The 19,540-nt window shown below is 31.8% G+C and overlaps 1 protein-coding gene across 1 annotated transcript in view; it reads left to right on the top strand.

The window, feature by feature from the left end:
• Nucleotides 1–19,202, top strand: part of RnrL (Ribonucleoside diphosphate reductase large subunit) — a 33,791-nt gene extending 14,589 nt beyond the window's left edge. The window contains exons 7-18 of the mRNA XM_076511951.1: nt 3,986–4,148; nt 4,602–4,743; nt 7,371–7,454; nt 7,749–7,990; nt 9,879–10,080; nt 11,921–12,067; nt 12,449–12,670; nt 14,594–14,670; nt 15,123–15,258; nt 15,372–15,467; nt 16,406–16,594; nt 17,598–19,202. Coding sequence (XP_076368066.1) covers nt 3,986–4,148; nt 4,602–4,743; nt 7,371–7,454; nt 7,749–7,990; nt 9,879–10,080; nt 11,921–12,067; nt 12,449–12,670; nt 14,594–14,670; nt 15,123–15,258; nt 15,372–15,467; nt 16,406–16,594; nt 17,598–17,795 — 1,898 coding nt within the window. The 3' untranslated portion in view covers nt 17,796–19,202. The remainder of the gene's footprint in view (nt 1–3,985; nt 4,149–4,601; nt 4,744–7,370; nt 7,455–7,748; nt 7,991–9,878; nt 10,081–11,920; nt 12,068–12,448; nt 12,671–14,593; nt 14,671–15,122; nt 15,259–15,371; nt 15,468–16,405; nt 16,595–17,597) is intronic.
• Nucleotides 19,203–19,540: the final 338 nt, after the last annotated feature.

The following is a 19,540-nucleotide window of genomic DNA, read 5'->3' as shown; positions in this document are numbered from 1 at the left end:
ACATCTCTGAATCAGAGATTCTTGCTGGTTTCTCCAGTCAAGGAGTTTCTGCAGTGAGGCATATCTCCACTCTCAAAGATGGAATTGCGATGCCAACCAGCAGGGTAAGGCCATACATTCTAAACTCTCCTATCTTTCCAGTGTCAGCAGTTCGGTCACTCGAAGAAGTCGTGTCTTGGTTCCTTGATGTGTGCTCGTTGCGGTGGCAAGGACCACAATGTCTTTGAGTGTGAAATGGACCTTTGTTGTGTCAGTTGCAATGGCTCTTACCCGTCCTTCTTTTGTTCTTGCCCTAAATGGTTGGAAGAAAAAAAAGGTGCAGCATTTGAAAACGGTTCATAACATTACTTATCCTGAGGCTTGAAAGTTGCTGTTCACCACCTCATCTCTGACATATGCTGCTGCACTTCGTTTCACAACTACAATAGGAGTGCAGACAGATCTCTCTGTGCCTTCAAAAGAATCATTCTCAAACCAAATAAGTCTTTGGACCTCCATGGTTAAAGAAGTTGATGAATCAACTTCAATACCCATCTCTGTCCCTTATATACATTCCAACAAATCCCAAGATCCACTTCCTTTGGTTCTAGGTACAGGCATTTTCTTGGATACATTTTCTCCCACCCTAAGATGCAAAACAATCATTTGTTCACATCTTCAGTCACTGGAATCCTCTTCCAACAACAAATACCTGCCCATTCAACCCAGGGCAGGATCCATGGAGGTCAATATACCTCAAATAATGATAGTAAAGAAAACAGACATGGTTGTAAACAGAAGGGTTCTCCACCCAATTTGCCTACACGTAAATAAAAATGGCCACCTTGATTCAACGGAACTATCAAGGTTTACGTTCTAATCTGGATGACATCAATATCATATCTTCTACCACCAATTCCAGAGTAACATGGGACAAGATTCGAAAGGTCAGTGGACAAAATAATTCTGTCCCCCTCTCAATCTTACCAGGAAGTAGCTGATACCCAGAGTATTGCCAATACTCTAGGTGAAAGCTTTTGCCAGGTATCTAGCACTTTGCTTCTTTCTCCCCCTTCTTAACCATCAAGACTTTGGCAGACTAATCACCTCTTTCCTTTCGAGCTGATTGTCTCTATGACTATAATTGTACCTTTACACTGGTGGAACTCAAACTGGCCTTTCATTGATCTGGCAATACACCAGTTGGGCATGATGATGTACACTATAAAATGCTGCACCATCTATCTCCAGCTTCTCTTGCTGATCTTTTGATTGTTTTTAACTGGAGGTAGTAGGGGAATGTTTTTCCTGATGCCTGGTGCCAGGCTATTACCCTACCTTTCTCTGAGCCTGGGAAGGATCCCAAGATTCCTTCAAACTACTGTTCAATTGCTTTGACAAGCTGTCTCTGTCAGACTGTATAGAGAATGGTTAATGCTCGTCTTATTTGGTTCCTCGAATCAAACAACCTTCTCTTGCCCACCTAGTGTGGGTTCCAATGACAGCACTCTACTGCGGACCACCTGATTTGACATAAAACGTTAATCAGAGAAGCCTTTCTCAAATGATAACATCTTGTATCAATGTTTTTTGACATTAAGAAGGCTTATGATACAACATGGAGGTATGGCATTTTGCAGGACCTCCATATATTTGGGTTATGTGGCCATTTGCCCATTTTTTTAAAATTTTTAATGGACGGGATTCCAAGTCCGCATGAGTTTGACACTATCCCGTTCTTTTCTACAGGAACTTGGAGTCCTTCAGGGCAGTGTTTTGAGTGTCACACTTTTCAGTATAAAGATGAATGCCATCACTGAACAACTCCCTCTCACCATTGCAAATGGGCTCTATGTTGACGACTTTTACATCTCATGTCAACCGTTGAACATGAGGTATATTGAGTAGCAGCTACAGACTGCCCTCAATCGTTCACTAAAGTGAACCACAGTGAACGGCTTTAACTTCTCTCTCTCTCTAAAACCATTTGCATGCACTTTTACCACTAACAGGGTATTCATCCTGATCCTGAACTCTATCATTGAAGTTGTGCTGCCTGTGGTCCCTCAGACAAAGTTCTTGGGACTTATCTTTGACCATAAGCTGACCTTTATATCACACATCAAGCAGCTGTGGGTCAAATGTACAAGAGCACTGAACATCCTCTGTGTTCTCTCTTCCACCACTTGGGGAGTCGATCGATGTTCTGTGCTGAAGATATATCGTGCTCTTATTCAATTGAAACTCGACTCTGAATCACTGGTCTATGGCTCTGTCAGACCCTTGGCCTTAAAGATACTGGGCCCCATTCATCATCAGGGACTTCGGCTCTGCACTTCCCCAGTTCAGAGCTTGTACGTAGTCTCATGAACCTTTTTGTATCTCCCCTGTTTGCAACTGTCTTTACTATATGCTTCGAAACTTCATTCCTTACCAAAGCATTCCACCTGGGGTTGTGTTTTTCTTTCTCGGTGGGCCATACTTTTTCAGAACAGACCATCTGCCATTGCTCATTTTGGCCTTCATATCCAGGTGCAGTTGGATAAATTGGGTCTGTTCTTGGATAATATTGCTGCATTTACTGGTCAGTCCATCCCACTGTATCTTATTACAATCCCCAAATGTGACTTTAAGTCATCTAAGAAAAGCATACAATCCTGATTGAAAATATTATCTGATATTTTCTGAATATCTTTTGAACCACCCTTAAATTCCTATTTATACATATGGTTCAAAATTAGGTGACTGTGTGGGCTCTGCCATGGTTTGTTGTGGTTCGGTGGTTGTGTGCAGAATCTCCTCTGCAGCTTTTGTGTTCACTGCTGAATTGTATGCCATTTCTCTTGCTCTAGATCACATAGAAGCTAAGCAGTGCTCAAAATGCACAATTTATACTGACTCGCATAGTTCTCTACTGGCCTTGGAATTGCTTCACGCCAGTTCACACTCTGTACTCGCCAATATTCAAAATTGACTGGCCCATTTCTCTTTAACATCTACTCCTATTCAATTGGCCATGTTGGTATTTGCAGGAACAAGCTTTGTGCAAGCTGGCAGTCAACTTGGAGTGAGCAACACGAAAACAAGCTTTTCCAAATAAAACCCTATGTTGGACTTTGGCCGTCTTGTTCCCATAGGGATCGGGAAGAAGTTGTTCTAACAAGACTATGCATTGGTCACAGTTTTTTAACTCATCATTTTCTTTTATCTGAACTGATGCACCAGTGTGTAGTCTTTGTAACACTCAGGTCACAATAATCCACATTTTACTTTCTTGCTGTCATGATAACTCAACGACAGCACCATTTTAAGCATGTTCTCTCCCAAGGTTTGTCCATAACGTAAGACAGTCATTGATGATGGTGATACTGTCCACCTTGGTAATGTTTTTAGTTTTTTAAAGGCCATTAATCTTTTTAATGCCATTTAAGTTTTTTAATTTATACATTGGACCTTTTTTAATGTGATTTCCCTTTTGAGAATCAAAGTCCATCTAGTTTGATTTGAAATTAGAAAATGGTCATAATGTCAAATAACTCGGAACCAGGACTGGAAAGGCTAACTACAGGTGACTGACGGTGGTTTTTGTACTTATCTGTTAGTCTTCCTGGTGAGTTATGATAATTACAATTATGCTGCAGAAAATCCTTTACAACTTGTATCACTGTAGTTTTTCTCTTAATGTTGTAGACTAGATGTAAACATTGGTTTTATTCTATTTATGTTTTTTTTAAACTTTGTTTTGTTTTACTTTAATTTCCTTTTATGAATTTTGCTAAATTGTCTTTAATTTTAACTTTTTACTGGATGTTTGGTGCAGATAGCCTAGCTGCTTTGTGCCATAAAACACTCAATCAACCAACCTCAACAAAACAGAACCTAATGAAATGAGAAAAAAATATTATCTAAAGTTGCATTCAGGTTGAAGTTTACTGTATGAAAAGATTTTTAAAATTGTCCAAAAATGTGTAAGTGTGAAATTCATAACCTGCTAAATTGTTTGTAGTGGTTGAAAGACCACAACACATGGTGATGAGGGTAGCTGTAGGAATCCATGGAGAAGACATTGACAGTGTTATTGAAACTTACAATTTGATGTCTGAGAAGTGGTTCACCCATGCCTCACCAACTTTGTTTAATGCAGGAACACCTAGACCACAGCTGTCAAGGTAAGATTTTTACTGTTTTGTTCTTTGCAAAGATTGTAGAAATGATAGGTAGTTTGGAGTCTTATTGTGATTTGGCAAGAATGTTTATTATTCCACAAATGGATTCTGGGTGAACATTTTTTTAATTTTCTTTGAATGCAAAACACTTTTGTTTTGCAGCCTCCAATAACAAGAGTAAACTGTGATAAAGAAACTTTCTGAAATTTTTCAAATGATGTTTTAAGTTAATACTTGCAATATTAATTTAATTTGAAAGTTGTATTGAACCACAAATCAATATACCACATAATGGTTGATTATTGTGAACTATAGATTAATTTAGTGAAAGATGACATTCCAATAACCTTTTGATTTAAATGTACTTAATATGTGAAACTGTACTGAATGTATAATTTTTAGCAGACATAGTAGGATAAGTATTTTGATTTATTATAAAAATACTTTTCCTACCAGTTGTTTTCTCCTGACCATGAAAGATGACAGTATTGAAGGCATTTATGATACCCTAAAACAGTGTGCCTTGATCTCTAAATCTGCAGGAGGAATTGGAGTAAATATTCACTGCATCCGTGCTACTGGTACCTATATTGCTGGAGTATGTATTTTCTTAATAATCTATAAAAGTTTTTTTTGGTTTTGAAATGAGTGTGTATGTGTATGCGTTTTCTTATCGCAAAGCCACATTGGACTATCTGCTTAGTCCACCAAAGGGAATTGAACCCCTAATTGAAATAAGAACGAGTTGTTCAGAAATATATTTTACTTGATGGATGTACATAGGGGAAAAGACAACAACAAAAACATTTGAGCATTGATCCTATGTGTATGGAATAGTTCACTGGCTGAGTACCAGTGCCATATTGGAGAATTAATGTTTTCCATGATTAATAATTTACCAAATGTGCCTTTATGATTTTGGTCAAGAATTTAGTAAACATGAAAAGTCTGTTGTACTACAAAAAAAAATTAAATTTTTAAATAAAATTCCTACAAATTTATGAAGGCTTTAGTGGGTCAATCTGAGTGGAAGATGATTTTTTTATGAAAATAAAATGTTTTTATCTTGCAGTTTGATATTTCATGTGCAAAATCACTAGAACTTTCTTAAATGAATATCTAGACATTCTTCCATTGTTTTTTTTAATTGTTTTTCTCTAGAATGATTACCTATTGTATCAGATAATTACACTTAGGTAACTTATTCATACTAGCATAAGCTACTAGTTTTTTACTTCTGCTTTAATGTTGCTTTACATATGTACTAAGACTGCTCTGGAGTATGTGAAAACCACTTATCCTAGTGGAACATCTTTATGAAAACACACAAGTTACAATCACACCACTCACTGTGCAGTTTCTAAGATACCAAGTATTGTGATAAATTTTGTATTATAGTTATATATAACAATAAATAGTATACATAAAAACAAATTTAGTATTTGTGTTTGGAGTTGGGCCTTTTGTCGTTAATGGGCTTAGTTAGTTTTGTAAACCTGCTTTGGATTAAAACTACTACTAGTGTGATATTCAAAGGCTCAGATTAATCAAGCATACAATTACCTGATCATTGAATGAGAGGCTTTCATGCCTAGTTTGTTTGAATAGCTGGAGTGAAGGAGACTAGACAGTTTGTGAAGATTGGACAAAAACTATTTACAGAAAGTGAACTGGAACAAAGATTGACTGTACTAGTGTGAATAATTGAAAATAGGGTAAACTATATTTTAATTTAAGAAAAGAAATCAATAATGTAAATAAAGTATTAACATGCATTGTTAGGGCCAAGAGGGTCATTTTACTATGGCATTGTTCATTGCAAAAAAAAATTTCCAATTTTGAAACTTAAAAAAAAAAACGTATTCAGAGGTTTCTTGTACTAAGCAACTTTTTTTTCTTACAAAAATTGGATAAATATTTTTTTAAGTTGTGGGATTTCATTTCCAAGTGAATGTGCATGGTGTAACACAGTAACACATAGGCATGGTAATAGTTATGGAATGATAATTTTTTTATTCCTCTTTTGCTATGACTGCATTTGAGGAACAAATGACTTCTGTCACCTCTTGGGAAATTGTCATCATCTTTATGCTTCATCTTGAGATAACAGACTGCATTTTTACATGTAATAGTGTTTGATTATACACAGAGGACATTAGTGTGTCTTTAAGGTTGCTGTATTCCTCTCATAGAAGTAATGTCAAAGGTACCATATTTTTTTCTTCACTGTCAGGACTGTGATACACTGACAAAACTCCATGTCAGGTGATACATGCATTGATTGATCAGGATGTGTAGATTGTAGTTCTTCAGGTATTCTTCTGGGGCCCATTTCATTTCACTTATTCTCAAGACCATTTTTTGAACATTTCTAGAATTACATCCTTGAATTTATCTGTATGCCTTTGGCCATAAATTTTACTGTGTAGTGGATGTAATGCCCAACCAACAGTAAATACCTTCACAAAATAGTTGGAATTTGATTTACTACTCTGTCCATTTTTGAATTATCAGTGGATTCATTGGCTGGTTCCTACCATGCTTTTGATATAATTTTATTGCAGGGGTAATCTATCACATTAACAACCACACTGGCTGTATTTGATGCATATTCCACAATGTTGACATTTGCATGTTAAATGCTTTGGAAGATTTCCATTACTGATCCCTACCACATATTTTTTTACTTTGTCATCAGCAGAATCATTGATTAAATGGAAGTAGTGCCAACCTACATTACAGCCAATGAGAACTGTCAAAAAGGTATAGCAACAAGAAAACATTTCTTGATCAACAACAAAGAACTTAGCTCATGCAGTGTGTGTTACAATAAACTGAACTATTTACTGACTAATTAAAATGGAAACAAACAACCAGAAAACAAGTTACTAGTAAATCATATACAGGACTTCTATCTTTATTCTTTTAATTTTAAGACTGAAAATGACAAAACTGTAGTTGGCCAAACATGGATATCCAAAGGCATATCTGCTCCATGAGATACCTGTAAATTAATCTTGTACATGCAATGTAATATAAGATGTAATCCATTTTCTCTGTGATATAGTAGCTATCCTTCATGACTGAACCCTGCTACAGAAAGTATCAACTAGGGTTAAATTAGCAAATACTATTGACCAAACTCATGTTGCAAGTTAACACTTATAAATATGGAAATTTTAAACTACAGAAAATGTAAAAAAAAAAAACTTGATCTTTCTACAGACAAATGGTACTTCTAATGGATTGGTTCCAATGTTGAGAGTGTACAATAACACAGCTCGTTATGTGGACCAGGGTGGAAACAAGGTTAGAAAGTTCTGTGATTTATATGGTTAATTAAAGATTTAAAAGAGTTCAAATAATAATTTATTTTTGCATGTTAATAGTTGTGTGAGTTGAATTCTGTCAGAGTTTATCCTTCAGGCAAAATAATCCTCTTGGAGATAGCAGAGAAGATAAAGTGTAATACTTGTGGTATAAAAACCTGAAAACATTCCTTAAATTTTGAAAAACAAAAGATAAGATTTAATGCTTAGTATAGTTGTTTAATTACAGTTTAACCTCTTACATTTTCGATGATAAATACATCATAACCTGTAGAGACCTGGTGCATTTGCTATCTATTTGGAACCATGGCATGCAGATATTTTTGAATTTCTGGATCTGAAAAAGAATACTGGTAAGGAGGAACATCGAGCTCGTGACTTGTTTTATGCTTTATGGATACCAGACTTGTTTATGTCTCGAGTTGAGAATGATGGAATGTGGTCTTTAATGTGCCCCCATGAGTGTCCAGGACTTCATGAATGTTGGGGAGATGAATTTGAACAGTTGTATGAGAAGTATGTTTATTTCTGTATGTATAAATACCAACTTAATTTGAATTCTCAAACAAAAGGTTATCATAATAATATTTAAACTATTGCATTAAAGAAAAAAGGAGTATTTTAACCAACGTGTACTAAGCGTATTAACTCTACAAATAGTTGTTTTGTTCTCAGAAAGTTAGAGTTGTGCAGTTTGAAGTCACTCTTTAGATTCATGTAGGCAGTATTTCCATCATTTTCATACCCCTGTATGTTTAGAAATAATTTTTGTTTCAGGTTCTTAGATAGACAGATAAGTACAAAAATCTTAAATTTTTAATAAGAAAAACAATTATGAATAACCTGTATCATTAATTTAATGTATTATCAGGATGCATCTAGGATAAATTAGTGATTTATATTTAAAAAAAAAAAAAAATCCTTACATCTAGATAACAGCTGGAGCAGAGATCTTCAAAGCTAGATCTAATTATTAACTTACTTATCAAGCCTTCCCTTAACCCTCTTGCAGGTTAAAATGTGCAGGTTACAACTTTTGAGAAAGTTACATTCAAAATTAAATTGAACTACTTTATTATCATGGTATATGGATAAGCTTGGCATAAACATGTAGTCAATAAATCCAATTTTAAAATAAAAAAAGTTTTTGGTTCTTAATTTTATAAGGAAATATGTGAAAAAAATCCTCAATCTCACCCTTGTACGAGAATGGACATTTGATCTCTAAGTATCCCTCTTTAATTTATTTACTACCCTTCTGACAACTATGGTATTTTAAGAAAATTAGTTATTATAATATTGTTATCAATCAGGAAAAGCAAGATTTTTAGTCTTCAATCTTATTTAGTTAGAGAACTATAAAATTGAACATCACATCCTGTTTCACAAATTCCCAGTAAGTCTCTCAGGCACTTACTACTAGGTTATTTATAATGAATGGAAAGCCAAAGTTTTAATCTATCATTTATTATATTATAATGTTTTCTATACAGAATTCTCTGTTTTTGCTTTCAGTTTTAAACTTTATTATAACAGGAAACACTAATAAGTTTGGCTGAATTTTTAACAGCTTTTATTGCATTGTTAGAAAGCCAGAAAAATTGTGATAGTTGTTGGATATTGTCTGAGGTTTGTACTATTATTCTGTATTTATAGGCCCATTATTTGATAAGATATAGAAAAATTATAAATCTTCACAAGGTACATTTATGAGTAGCCCATGCCTTGCATAATTCAATAGAATAATATGAGCTGTACGTTCACCAAGATATTTACAACAAATGTAGCAGGATTATCAGCTAGACATGGTTAAAAGGGCAATAAAATTATGTAGAGAAACGGGTACTGTTAGGAGTTTAAAGCCATTTAGGATAAACATGTTTCATGTTACCATTTGAAGATGTTCTGGAAACAAAAAAGGAGGTAGTTTAGATTTATTTTCTATTTTTTACAGGGAGTATGATGTCAGTCAAATTCACAAACCTTCTGCAGAGTTAAGGTAGAAAAAATTACAAAATATAAAATTTTACTGAAGAAACCATTTGAAATTACTTTGAGGTTTTAGAGATTACACACAATTAAATTGACAATTTTTAAATGAAGAAAAGTATTCTGATGGTGAGTTAGTCTAGTACATCATAAAATCAGACCATGCTTCTAAAATCTTCAAATTAAATTCAAAGATATAAAAATCCAGTAACACTAAGAACTTTAATGGATGTAGAGCTTAAACTTTTGTTGTTATTATAGATTTTAGAAGTTTATCATTTATTTTTATTTTCCATGCACATGTTTTTTTGTATGTGTGGTGCATTTAAACTATACTTATGTATAATTAGTTTCTTGAATTACTTGTAAGTGCTTCTCATGTACATACGTAAAACTGATATTTAACATTTATAAGGTATGAGAAGGAAGAAAGGTACAAGCGACAAGTAAAAGCTCAAACACTGTGGTACACAATTTTAGAAGCTCAAGTTGAAACTGGAACACCATACATGCTCTACAAAGATGCCTGTAACAGAAAGTCAAACCAGCAGAATCTTGGAACCATCAAATGTAGTAACTTGTGTACAGAAATTGTAGAGTACAGTTCTCCAGATGAGGTATGTTTTAGCATGTAGCAAAAATTTTAATACTTTTAATTTATTTTAAATTTACTACTGTAATTGTTAATTTACTTTTCACAAATCATTTTTGATGCATGCTTGCAGTTAAATCATCATGTTTGTTGACTTGCATTTAAACTTTTATTGAACTACTATTTTAAGAATTTGTCAGTAAGTTTTTATCAAACTGTAAATTATAGTTCAAATTTTATTATACATTATTGAAAAGTAATTTAAAAGTAAATATTTAAGAATTCTTAAATGTTGATTTTTATGTGTCACATAGTATGTTGAACTCAGCACTAGTTGAAATTAAATGTACGTCAAAATACTAAGTGTAGTTTTGTACAAATTAGAAACTGAAATTACCTATATTTAGAAGCTAGAATATAAAATAAATTAATATACTTCCTATTTGTTGAGATATGATTCTTGTAGTGAATCAAGCACAGTGGCCCAGCTAACCTCTTTTCATTTTAGAGAATGTCCCCTTATGTGTATATTTATGTATAAGACATGAATAACCAACTGAAAGCTCAATGTCCTGCTCATGACTTTATCAGCCATTTTAATGTGTTAGGATGCCATCTTGTTCTTTCAAAACATTTCAAGGAGGTAGATTGTGTCCAAGTCTGCTCAAAATTTCACAATTGTTTAGACCAAAATTATAATGATACTACAATATTAATATGTATAATTTGTTTTTTTAGTTATTCAAATGTATATATAAAACCTAAATTTTTATTTCACATCTTCCACTTCCAAAATTTCTTAAGGCTTAGCAAGCTGTGAGAAAAAGCAACTAAGTACAGAGGTCATAACTAGAAGAGATAATTATCTGGTTTACTTCATTTACTGTTCTTTGTTTTGAGAGAAATAATTTTCATAACATGTTTGTAAATAATAGTAAACTATATGCAAATATAATGTATAACAATTGAAATGTGACTATCTTATACTAGTCCACTAAAACACAGCTAAGACAGGTCACTTTGTAAAGACCAAAGGTCACTTTTTAATCATTGGATATGGTAATATAAATGCACATGCACCATGTTATTATAACTTGTGTATTGTTAACCAGGCATGACTGAAAGGTATATGTAATAAAAATAAATATTTATAAATGTGTAATGTTATGGGATTTAAGCTATTTGAAATAAACGATTGTTTTGTGTTATGATCTGTAGTCATGCTAGAATGAAAAAAGCATAATTTATATTTTCATAGATTTTTTATGGTGGTTATTTAAACTGACAGATCTCCTATAGTTAAGGTTTAGAAAATAACAGACAGAACATAGTCTTACTGAAAACAAATGGTTAAAATGCATTATTTAGGAGATTTTAAAGGTTGCATAAATATTTGAGATTTTTAGGACAAAGGGTAGTTGTTTTGTTTTTTTTAACAGAAGAGACTATTTTCATAAACGAATCTTTAGTGAAAATACTTCATTAAAAATCTGAATATTTGTGTATAAAGGACTTGGAATTATTACTACTGTCTACCAAATTTTGTAAATATACACGTAAAACATTAAAAGCTATAGTATAAATACTTAATGTGTTCAAATGTGTGTGCAAACTATTTTATACTGAGCTGCTTCAAAAGGGTTAAATTTTATTTATCGTGCAACTATTCAATGTTGTATTACTTATTATTTTGTATTTCATTTTTTTGTATCCTGAAACAATAATCAAGTTGTATTTATTGTTCTGTTTTGATTTTTTTATTTAAGAAATAGTTGTGTGAATATTAAATCATTTAAGACTCAAGAGTTTTCACAACTCAAAGTTATGAAATTAAGTAAAGTTTATCATGGATTTTTTTTCTTTAGGTAGCTGTATGCAATCTAGCATCCATTGCCCTTGGTAGGTTTGTAAAAGATGGAATTTTTGATTTTGAGAAGCTGAAAGAGGTTACGAAGGTGGTAACTCGAAACTTGAATAAAATCATTGACATCAACTATTACCCAGTTCCTGAGGTTAGTCAACATGTTTAATCATGGCATATTTGTTAATGCAGCAATTTTTAAAGTAGTTTATCCATATGCTTACATTTTTACCTTCTAATTGTAATACTAATACTGCTTCCTTCATTTTAATATATATATGAATAGATGTACAAAAATTTATCATTATATAAAACCATAACTGATTTTCAATTTTACTTTGTTTTAGTTCCTGATATGTGTATAGCACTTGAAACTAAAACTCGAACTGGAATGTGTTGAAAGCAATGCGAAGTCACACTTTTGAAATTGTTATAATCATAGTTGATAGAGTGATAGAAAATCCCATTAAGTCATCAGCCTTCCAATAAAATTTAAACTAGAGAAAAGTAAATGTGTGTTGATCTTTATCAGGCCAGAAAATCAAACAAAAAACATCGACCAATTGGCATCGGCGTACAGGGGCTAGCAGACGCCTTCATTCTAATGCGTTATCCATTTGACAGTAAAGAGGCCCAACTGCTAAATATTCAGATCTTTGAGACTATTTATTATGGAGCTGTAGAGGCAAGTTGTGAATTATCAGAAAGGATGGGGCCATATGAAACATACCAAGGGTCACCTGTATCAAAAGGGGTAATGTATTTTTTGTAGCTTTCACTTATTTTTTCTCTGAATTCTTTGACTATCAGTATTCTCTGCAGTACATTGAGTTGAAATGACAGAGGATTTGCTGGGTTGTCAGCTTCTAATTTTTTTGTTTTTAATTTAGACAGAGAGAAACCATAAGGGTTTATTATGGAATTTGATTTTTTTTAAATTGTAGTATAATAAGAAACTTAATATTGAGAAGTTTTAACATGCTAACTATAATAACTAGTGTGATTTTTAAACATTTTAGGTTATCTACTAAAATACATTTTATATTTCAACCCATTCACGATAGGTTAAAGGCCATATCTTTGCATTTGTTGACTTGCATTCAAAGTTTTACTGAACTACTATTTTATGAATTTATGCCATGAACTTTGGAATCAAATTGTAGATTATAATTCAAACTTTATTTTATACAAGTTAATTTGTTAATTTAAAAGTAAATATTTAAAGAACATACCTAAATATAGATTTTGGTGAGTCATGGTATGTTGAATGCAGTATTGATTAAAAATAAGTGTTTGATGTCAAATTACTAAATCAAAAGGTTCAGAGAAATTACAAATTCAAATTACCATTATTATCAAGCTAGAATATAAAATAAGAACTTTATCTTTTTATTTTGAAAAGATATAGCTTATGTACTGAAACACAGTGGCCCCAATAACCTCTTTCCAACTTCAGGAATGGTCCTTCATATAATGTTTCTACAATATGTAACATGTGAATAACCACTCTACATCCCAGAATGTTCCCTAGTGGTTTTCTCAGCCATTTTAATCTGTGAAAAGACTACCACTCTTATGATCCAAGATTTCAAAGGATTAAGTTGCATCTTTAGTTTGCTTGAAGCTTTTTATACTTTTTTAGACCTAAATACAGCTCAGTTGCTATGCTTAATTTATAATGGAATTCTATGGTATCTGTATAGTTGTTTATGATTGTTTGGTTATTCAACTGTATGTACAAAACCTAAACAGAACTTTTATTTGATATCCTCCACGTGCAAAATTTTAAAAGGCTTAGCAAATTGAGTTCTGAGGTTGTAGCTAGAAGAAATAATTGTTTGCTTTATATTTTAAGAAAAATAAGTTTTTTAAATAATAATGATCTATACACATGCATAATAATGTAAATATTACTATGTATTACAAAATACTAGTCAATTAAAACATAGCCAAGACCAGGTCAGTTTTATATTATTGGATAAGGTAACAAGTGAAAGTGCACCCTGTCAGTTCAAGTTATGTAATGTTAGCTAGGCACAACTGGAAGGTCAGTGTAATAAAAAAATACATATGAATATATAATATGATGAAATTTAAGCAACCCAGACTAAACATTTGTATTTTCATGTCATAATATGTAGTTGTTCTAGCACAAGAAAAAATTGTATTTATTTACTTTTTTTATGGTAATTACAAGATTGGTCATTTAACAGACCTCACAAAGAGTATAGAAAAGAACAAAATATAGTCTTACTGAACACAAATGTTTGAAATGTATTCAGAATATTTTAAAGATTACAGAGATTACAAATTTTTGAGATGAAGAATAGTTTTTTAATCACAATGTGAAATCGCTTCGCACTTTGACCTATAAACAGACTCAATTTTTTCATGAACTAATTTTACCATTTCATTAAGTCAAAAACTGACACAAGAGTAATCATCCATGTCACTGGATCAGATTTAACTTAAAAAAATAAGAGGAAAATACTAATCTCAAACTTTTAACTCTTGCAACATGCTCAGTAAAATATACACATTTGCACATGTTAAGTATTTACCCTATAACTTTTGATACAGTATGCATACCTTCACAAAATGAAATGAGGTATCATTAAAGCTGTAGTAATATATATGCAATTTGTTTAAGCATACATTTATTACTTTTTTCTACTAGTTTCTTCAGTATGACATGTGGAATGTTACTCCAACTAGCTTATGGGACTGGACTGCTCTAAAAGAAAAGGTAGCAAAGTAAGTTTGGATAGTCTGTACATGGATCCACACAGTCTTATCTTAAATTATTATGACTTGGGATATATCCCCATGGGGGTCAAACATAACTCATTGTGACCATGGATCAGTAAAAAATTAGTTAGACTTCTCTTGTTATAACTCCATAAACCAAAGAAGTGTACATGAACTTTACTGAGTATAAATGCATTCTGTCTCAACACATCAGAAGATCTGTGTGTAAATAACACGAACTTATTAGCTTCATAGATAAAAAATGAAAGGGTGTTAGTATTTATTTTGGATTATAATTTGTATCTATTCACAGTTAAGACTTTCAGTCTCTTAAAATTTAAGATTAAGTTGGATAGTTGAGCAACTTGTCTTTTGATTATACGCATAAAGAAATGTATGTTATAATTTTATTGTTTTTCATTACTATTTTTGGATATTAATAAATATTTTATTTTTAGACATGGCTTGACAAACAGCTTACTCATTGCACCTATGCCAACTGCTTCAACTGCTCAGATTCTTGGAAACAATGAGTCTATTGAACCTTACACAAGCAATATATACACTCGTCGTGTCCTCTCGGGTGAATTTCAAGTGAGTAATCTTTTGTGGTTAATGCTGTGAGATATTTATATTTTCTTCTAATTTTTAGCTAATTGTGCAATGTGTATTTTTACTTGATGTGTTTTGCAATTGTCCATTTTCAGGTAGTGAATCATCACTTGCTAAAGGATCTAACCGAGAGAGGATTGTGGAATGAAGACATGAAGAATCAGTTAATATCACAAAATGGCTCTGTTCAGGTTGTTTTTCTAGTTCTGTTGTTTTATCACTAGGTATTAAGTGTTTTGTAATGTGACACAACAGATAAGTTGTATTTTAATATCCTAACAGTTGAACAATAATTTTGTTTTATGACTCTTGAGCAGGCTAGTTCCTGAATTAAATACATACATGTGATGTGTTAAAGAACAGTGTTGAATGTTAGCAATTTTGAGATGTTGTGAGTGTACCAGAACTAGGTTACAATAAGGAAATTAATACAAATCACAGTCAAAATGTTTGCAATTAAATTAAAAAAGAAAAAAACGAACAATTTTGTCCTTTGCCAATACTTGTCATTACCATTAAATCATAATGGAAAATAATACACAATGATTATTTTCTCATTTATGTATTTTATTTGTGCAAACACTGTTTGTATAACCAAATAGTCTATTAGTTGTTGCAGTGTTAACTTTTTTCACTTTTATGAAACCAAAGTCCAGTTTAGCTATTATAAAAGATTTCAGCTGTTCTTGCTTAGGCACGAGTTCGTATTTTTGAATTACTATCATTAGTTCCTAAACATGCAAATATCAAAAATATTAACATTTTATTGATAAGAATATAGAAAAAACATGCATATTAATTGTTAACTTTAATTTAAACTTCTGAAGATGTAGGCCAAATATTGAAGGTTTCTCAATCCTTGAATTAGAATTATTTTTTTTTTCTTGTCACATTGAAATACCTTCAGTTTAGTGAAGATCTTGGAAGTATTACATCATATGGCAAGCTGACACATTGGCCCATTAATGTATGCAGAATTTTTAAATTCATGTATAAATGATCATATACACATATGCAAGGATATGCTACATAAAATGTTAACCTTTTATATTGTATTGTTAGAATATCATTCTCTAAAGAGGAACGAACTAATAACAAATGATTTCGTACACAACAAAATTGTGTTTAGAACATTGACGGAATTCCAGCTGATCTAAAAGATCTCTACCGAACTGTGTGGGAAATTCCCCAAAGGGTTATCATCAAGATGGCAGCTGATCGAGGAGCATTTATTGACCAGAGTCAGTCTTTAAATATTCACATAGCTGAACCCAATTATGGAAAACTGACCAGCATGCACTTCTATGGATGGAAAATGGTAACTTTTTTTGTTTTCAATATGACTCTTAACTTGAATTGCATGGATCAATGTCATTATAATTTTAGTGAAGTGTGTAAGTTATCAGTTTGATAATACAAGTTTCACTAAATTACTGATTATAAAATATAGCATCATGAAAGAATTTACCATAATTTTTCTCATGCTCATAAACTACTTTGCATTATATACCAAAAAGTTATCCCTGTTAAGGACGTGCTAGCTATTACTGCAATACAAGAAGCTGCCTGTTGTGCTCCTTGGACCATTAGTTTACATTTTAGTTAGAAAGTCAAATTTGTTAACTCAAATTTACTGAATTTGTGTTTAATACATAAAGATGATACCCTGTAACCAAAGCATTTTCAAAAGATCGATTTTTTTTCCTTTATCAGAGGCAAAGTGAAAAGAAAGGTGGACCTTTCAAAAATGCTTGGTTTATAGATCATAGTATTTGTGTGTTAAACTGATTTCTTGAACTTGTGTTTTTTTCATAACATTATAAATGAACTTGTGTTTTTCATTATGAATGAGATAAATATATTTCATCATAATGAGTAATTATTTTTACCTATTACAAAACCAGAAAGAAGTGGTAAAAGAAAAATCAAACAAAATTACTCCATTTGTTACATAAAAATACATAAAAATTGGAGATTACAATAGTAAAATGAATAGTTTTATTTCAGTTTTTTTGTGTAATTTATATGTTACTAAGTCTTGTAATAGACTTGCATATAATATGTTAGATAAATATGGCTTAAAAGTTAAGGTCTATATAACCCCATCTGAAGACACACACAAACACATCCTGGGAAATAGGATATGCTGTTAACCAATCAGATGCTTTATTTTCACCACTGCGAAGTACTATGTTTTAGTTTGGTTTTATTATTATTTACAGTTTTAGCAACAATGATTAAAGGATGAAATATTGTTTAGTGTAAAAAAAAATTTTATATCTCTACACTCGCAATGGTAAAACTTGTATATTTTTATCCAGGGCTTAAAGACTGGCATGTACTATCTCCGTAGCAAACCTGCTGCCAACGCTATCCAATTCACTGTAGATAAGATTGCCCTGAAAAAGAATGCAGGATATGAAACTCCCAGAAAAGAAAGTGATTTCAAGGAACAACAACGAGAAGCAATGGTGTGCTCGCTGCAGAACAAAGATGAATGCCTTATGTGTAGTGCATGAGTGCAGTTCAGGAAATCAGTGGGATAATTGTGTATAAACTATGCTATGTTTTATGCTTAAACCTTTTTTATTATTTTAAGTTATCTCTGCACTATTCTCTACTTCAACTCTGAAACATTTGTACTTCTGCAGAAGTTAAAAAAATTAAGACTTCACTCCTTTAAAAGTAATCTCGTTGATTTGCTAAAAGGCATTTATAAACATCACTTTGCCATGTTTAATGGCTAAGTAGGAATATCTGTAGAATTCTGAGTTTCATTTTAAATGGGATTTACCAACATTCCTAGATCCTTTTTGTGTGTATATGTTGAATGTTTAGAGAAAGATGTTGATGAAAAACATTGCAGTTCCAAGTAAATGACTTAGAAATCACAGTTCACCTATCAAAATTATTGTGTACAATTTAATCATATCTGTATATTTAAAGGATTAATTGTTGATATATTTCAATATCCAACCCTTTTTGTTTCAATATATTTTAAAATTAATGATAATCAGTACAGTTACTTTTAATTCCAGGATAAAAAAATGGATCCTAACATTTCCTGTTAAAACTAGTGGTTATTTAAAATTATTGTTCTAGTACTTGCACTTCAGATACACCTGGTGTCATTATATATGATTGGAAACAAGGTGCTTTTTAGCATCCTGATGATAATTGAAGATTCACAATATTGAGATTTGTTCCTGGCAATGATATATTTTAACAATTTTTCAAGGAGAGGGTTCATTTACATTTTGTTAAGCTAAACTGTTATTTTTCCTACTTACCTTAGATGTTAAATTTCTACAAAAACTAAACAATTGATTCAAAAGATGATAGTTTTCTAAGGTAGTATTTGGCAAGAAGTAAAATCTACAATACAGACAAGAATGTTCAAAACACACAAACTTCTGCTCTGTTTTCTCTACATGAAGCTATAGTTTAAAAGATTTGCACTTTTGCTATGAGTCTAAGATGTACATACAAAATTCTTTGTTTTGGAATAAGATTCAATAGTAAATCAAGATTTTTGAAATTCCAATGGAGCCTATATATCACTCAAAACCATTTTATTTCCCTATTTCTTTTCAAAATACAGTTCATATACATCAATAAAGTGCATGTTGGTGTAAAGTAATTACTAACAGAGTTGAATGTTATCATTTGTTGTGATAATACTCCAGATGAGAAGTATCATAGGGCATGCCTTATTAATTTACCCCTGTCCATTCAAACCAATGTTCTGGATAGTATATCTGAAAATTGGATAAACATATTGTGAGCAAACTTGTACAATGGGCATTACAAGTTATGGGTTGCCATAACTCACTTTTTGGTAATTCATACCTGAAGTATCTATCCTAATATGTACTTATTTTCTTATTTGATAAAATTGTGTGAATAAAATAACTGATGAAATTTTATTAGTGTATTATGGTAAAGTTATTGTATTAGAAAATAGATTGTACTTAAAATGGTTCCTAAATATATTGTCACAAATTGATCAGTACTGTGCTAAACCCATGTGCACATATCCTGTCTTAATTTTCCAATGCCATGAATATTGTAACTTCAAGAAAATTGAAAGATTTTTTTTTTATATTTATCATTTTGTGTTGTAATTTTAAAAGTTCTAGTTATGATGAAGCTAAGAACGCTCCACTTTCAACTGTGGTCACATTATATCAGCTCATCTCTTAAGTAATGCCGAGTTTTAGGTTCAGGAAAAGAGAAATTATTTTAAATGCTTTTAATGTTATTT

Source organism: Tachypleus tridentatus, chromosome 1 (assembly GCF_004210375.1).
Source record: "Tachypleus tridentatus isolate NWPU-2018 chromosome 1, ASM421037v1, whole genome shotgun sequence".
NCBI classification, from domain to species: Eukaryota; Metazoa; Arthropoda; class Merostomata; order Xiphosura; family Limulidae; genus Tachypleus; species Tachypleus tridentatus.
Note: the sequence above shows the minus strand (reverse complement) of the source record. Positions and strands in the feature narration are given on the sequence as shown.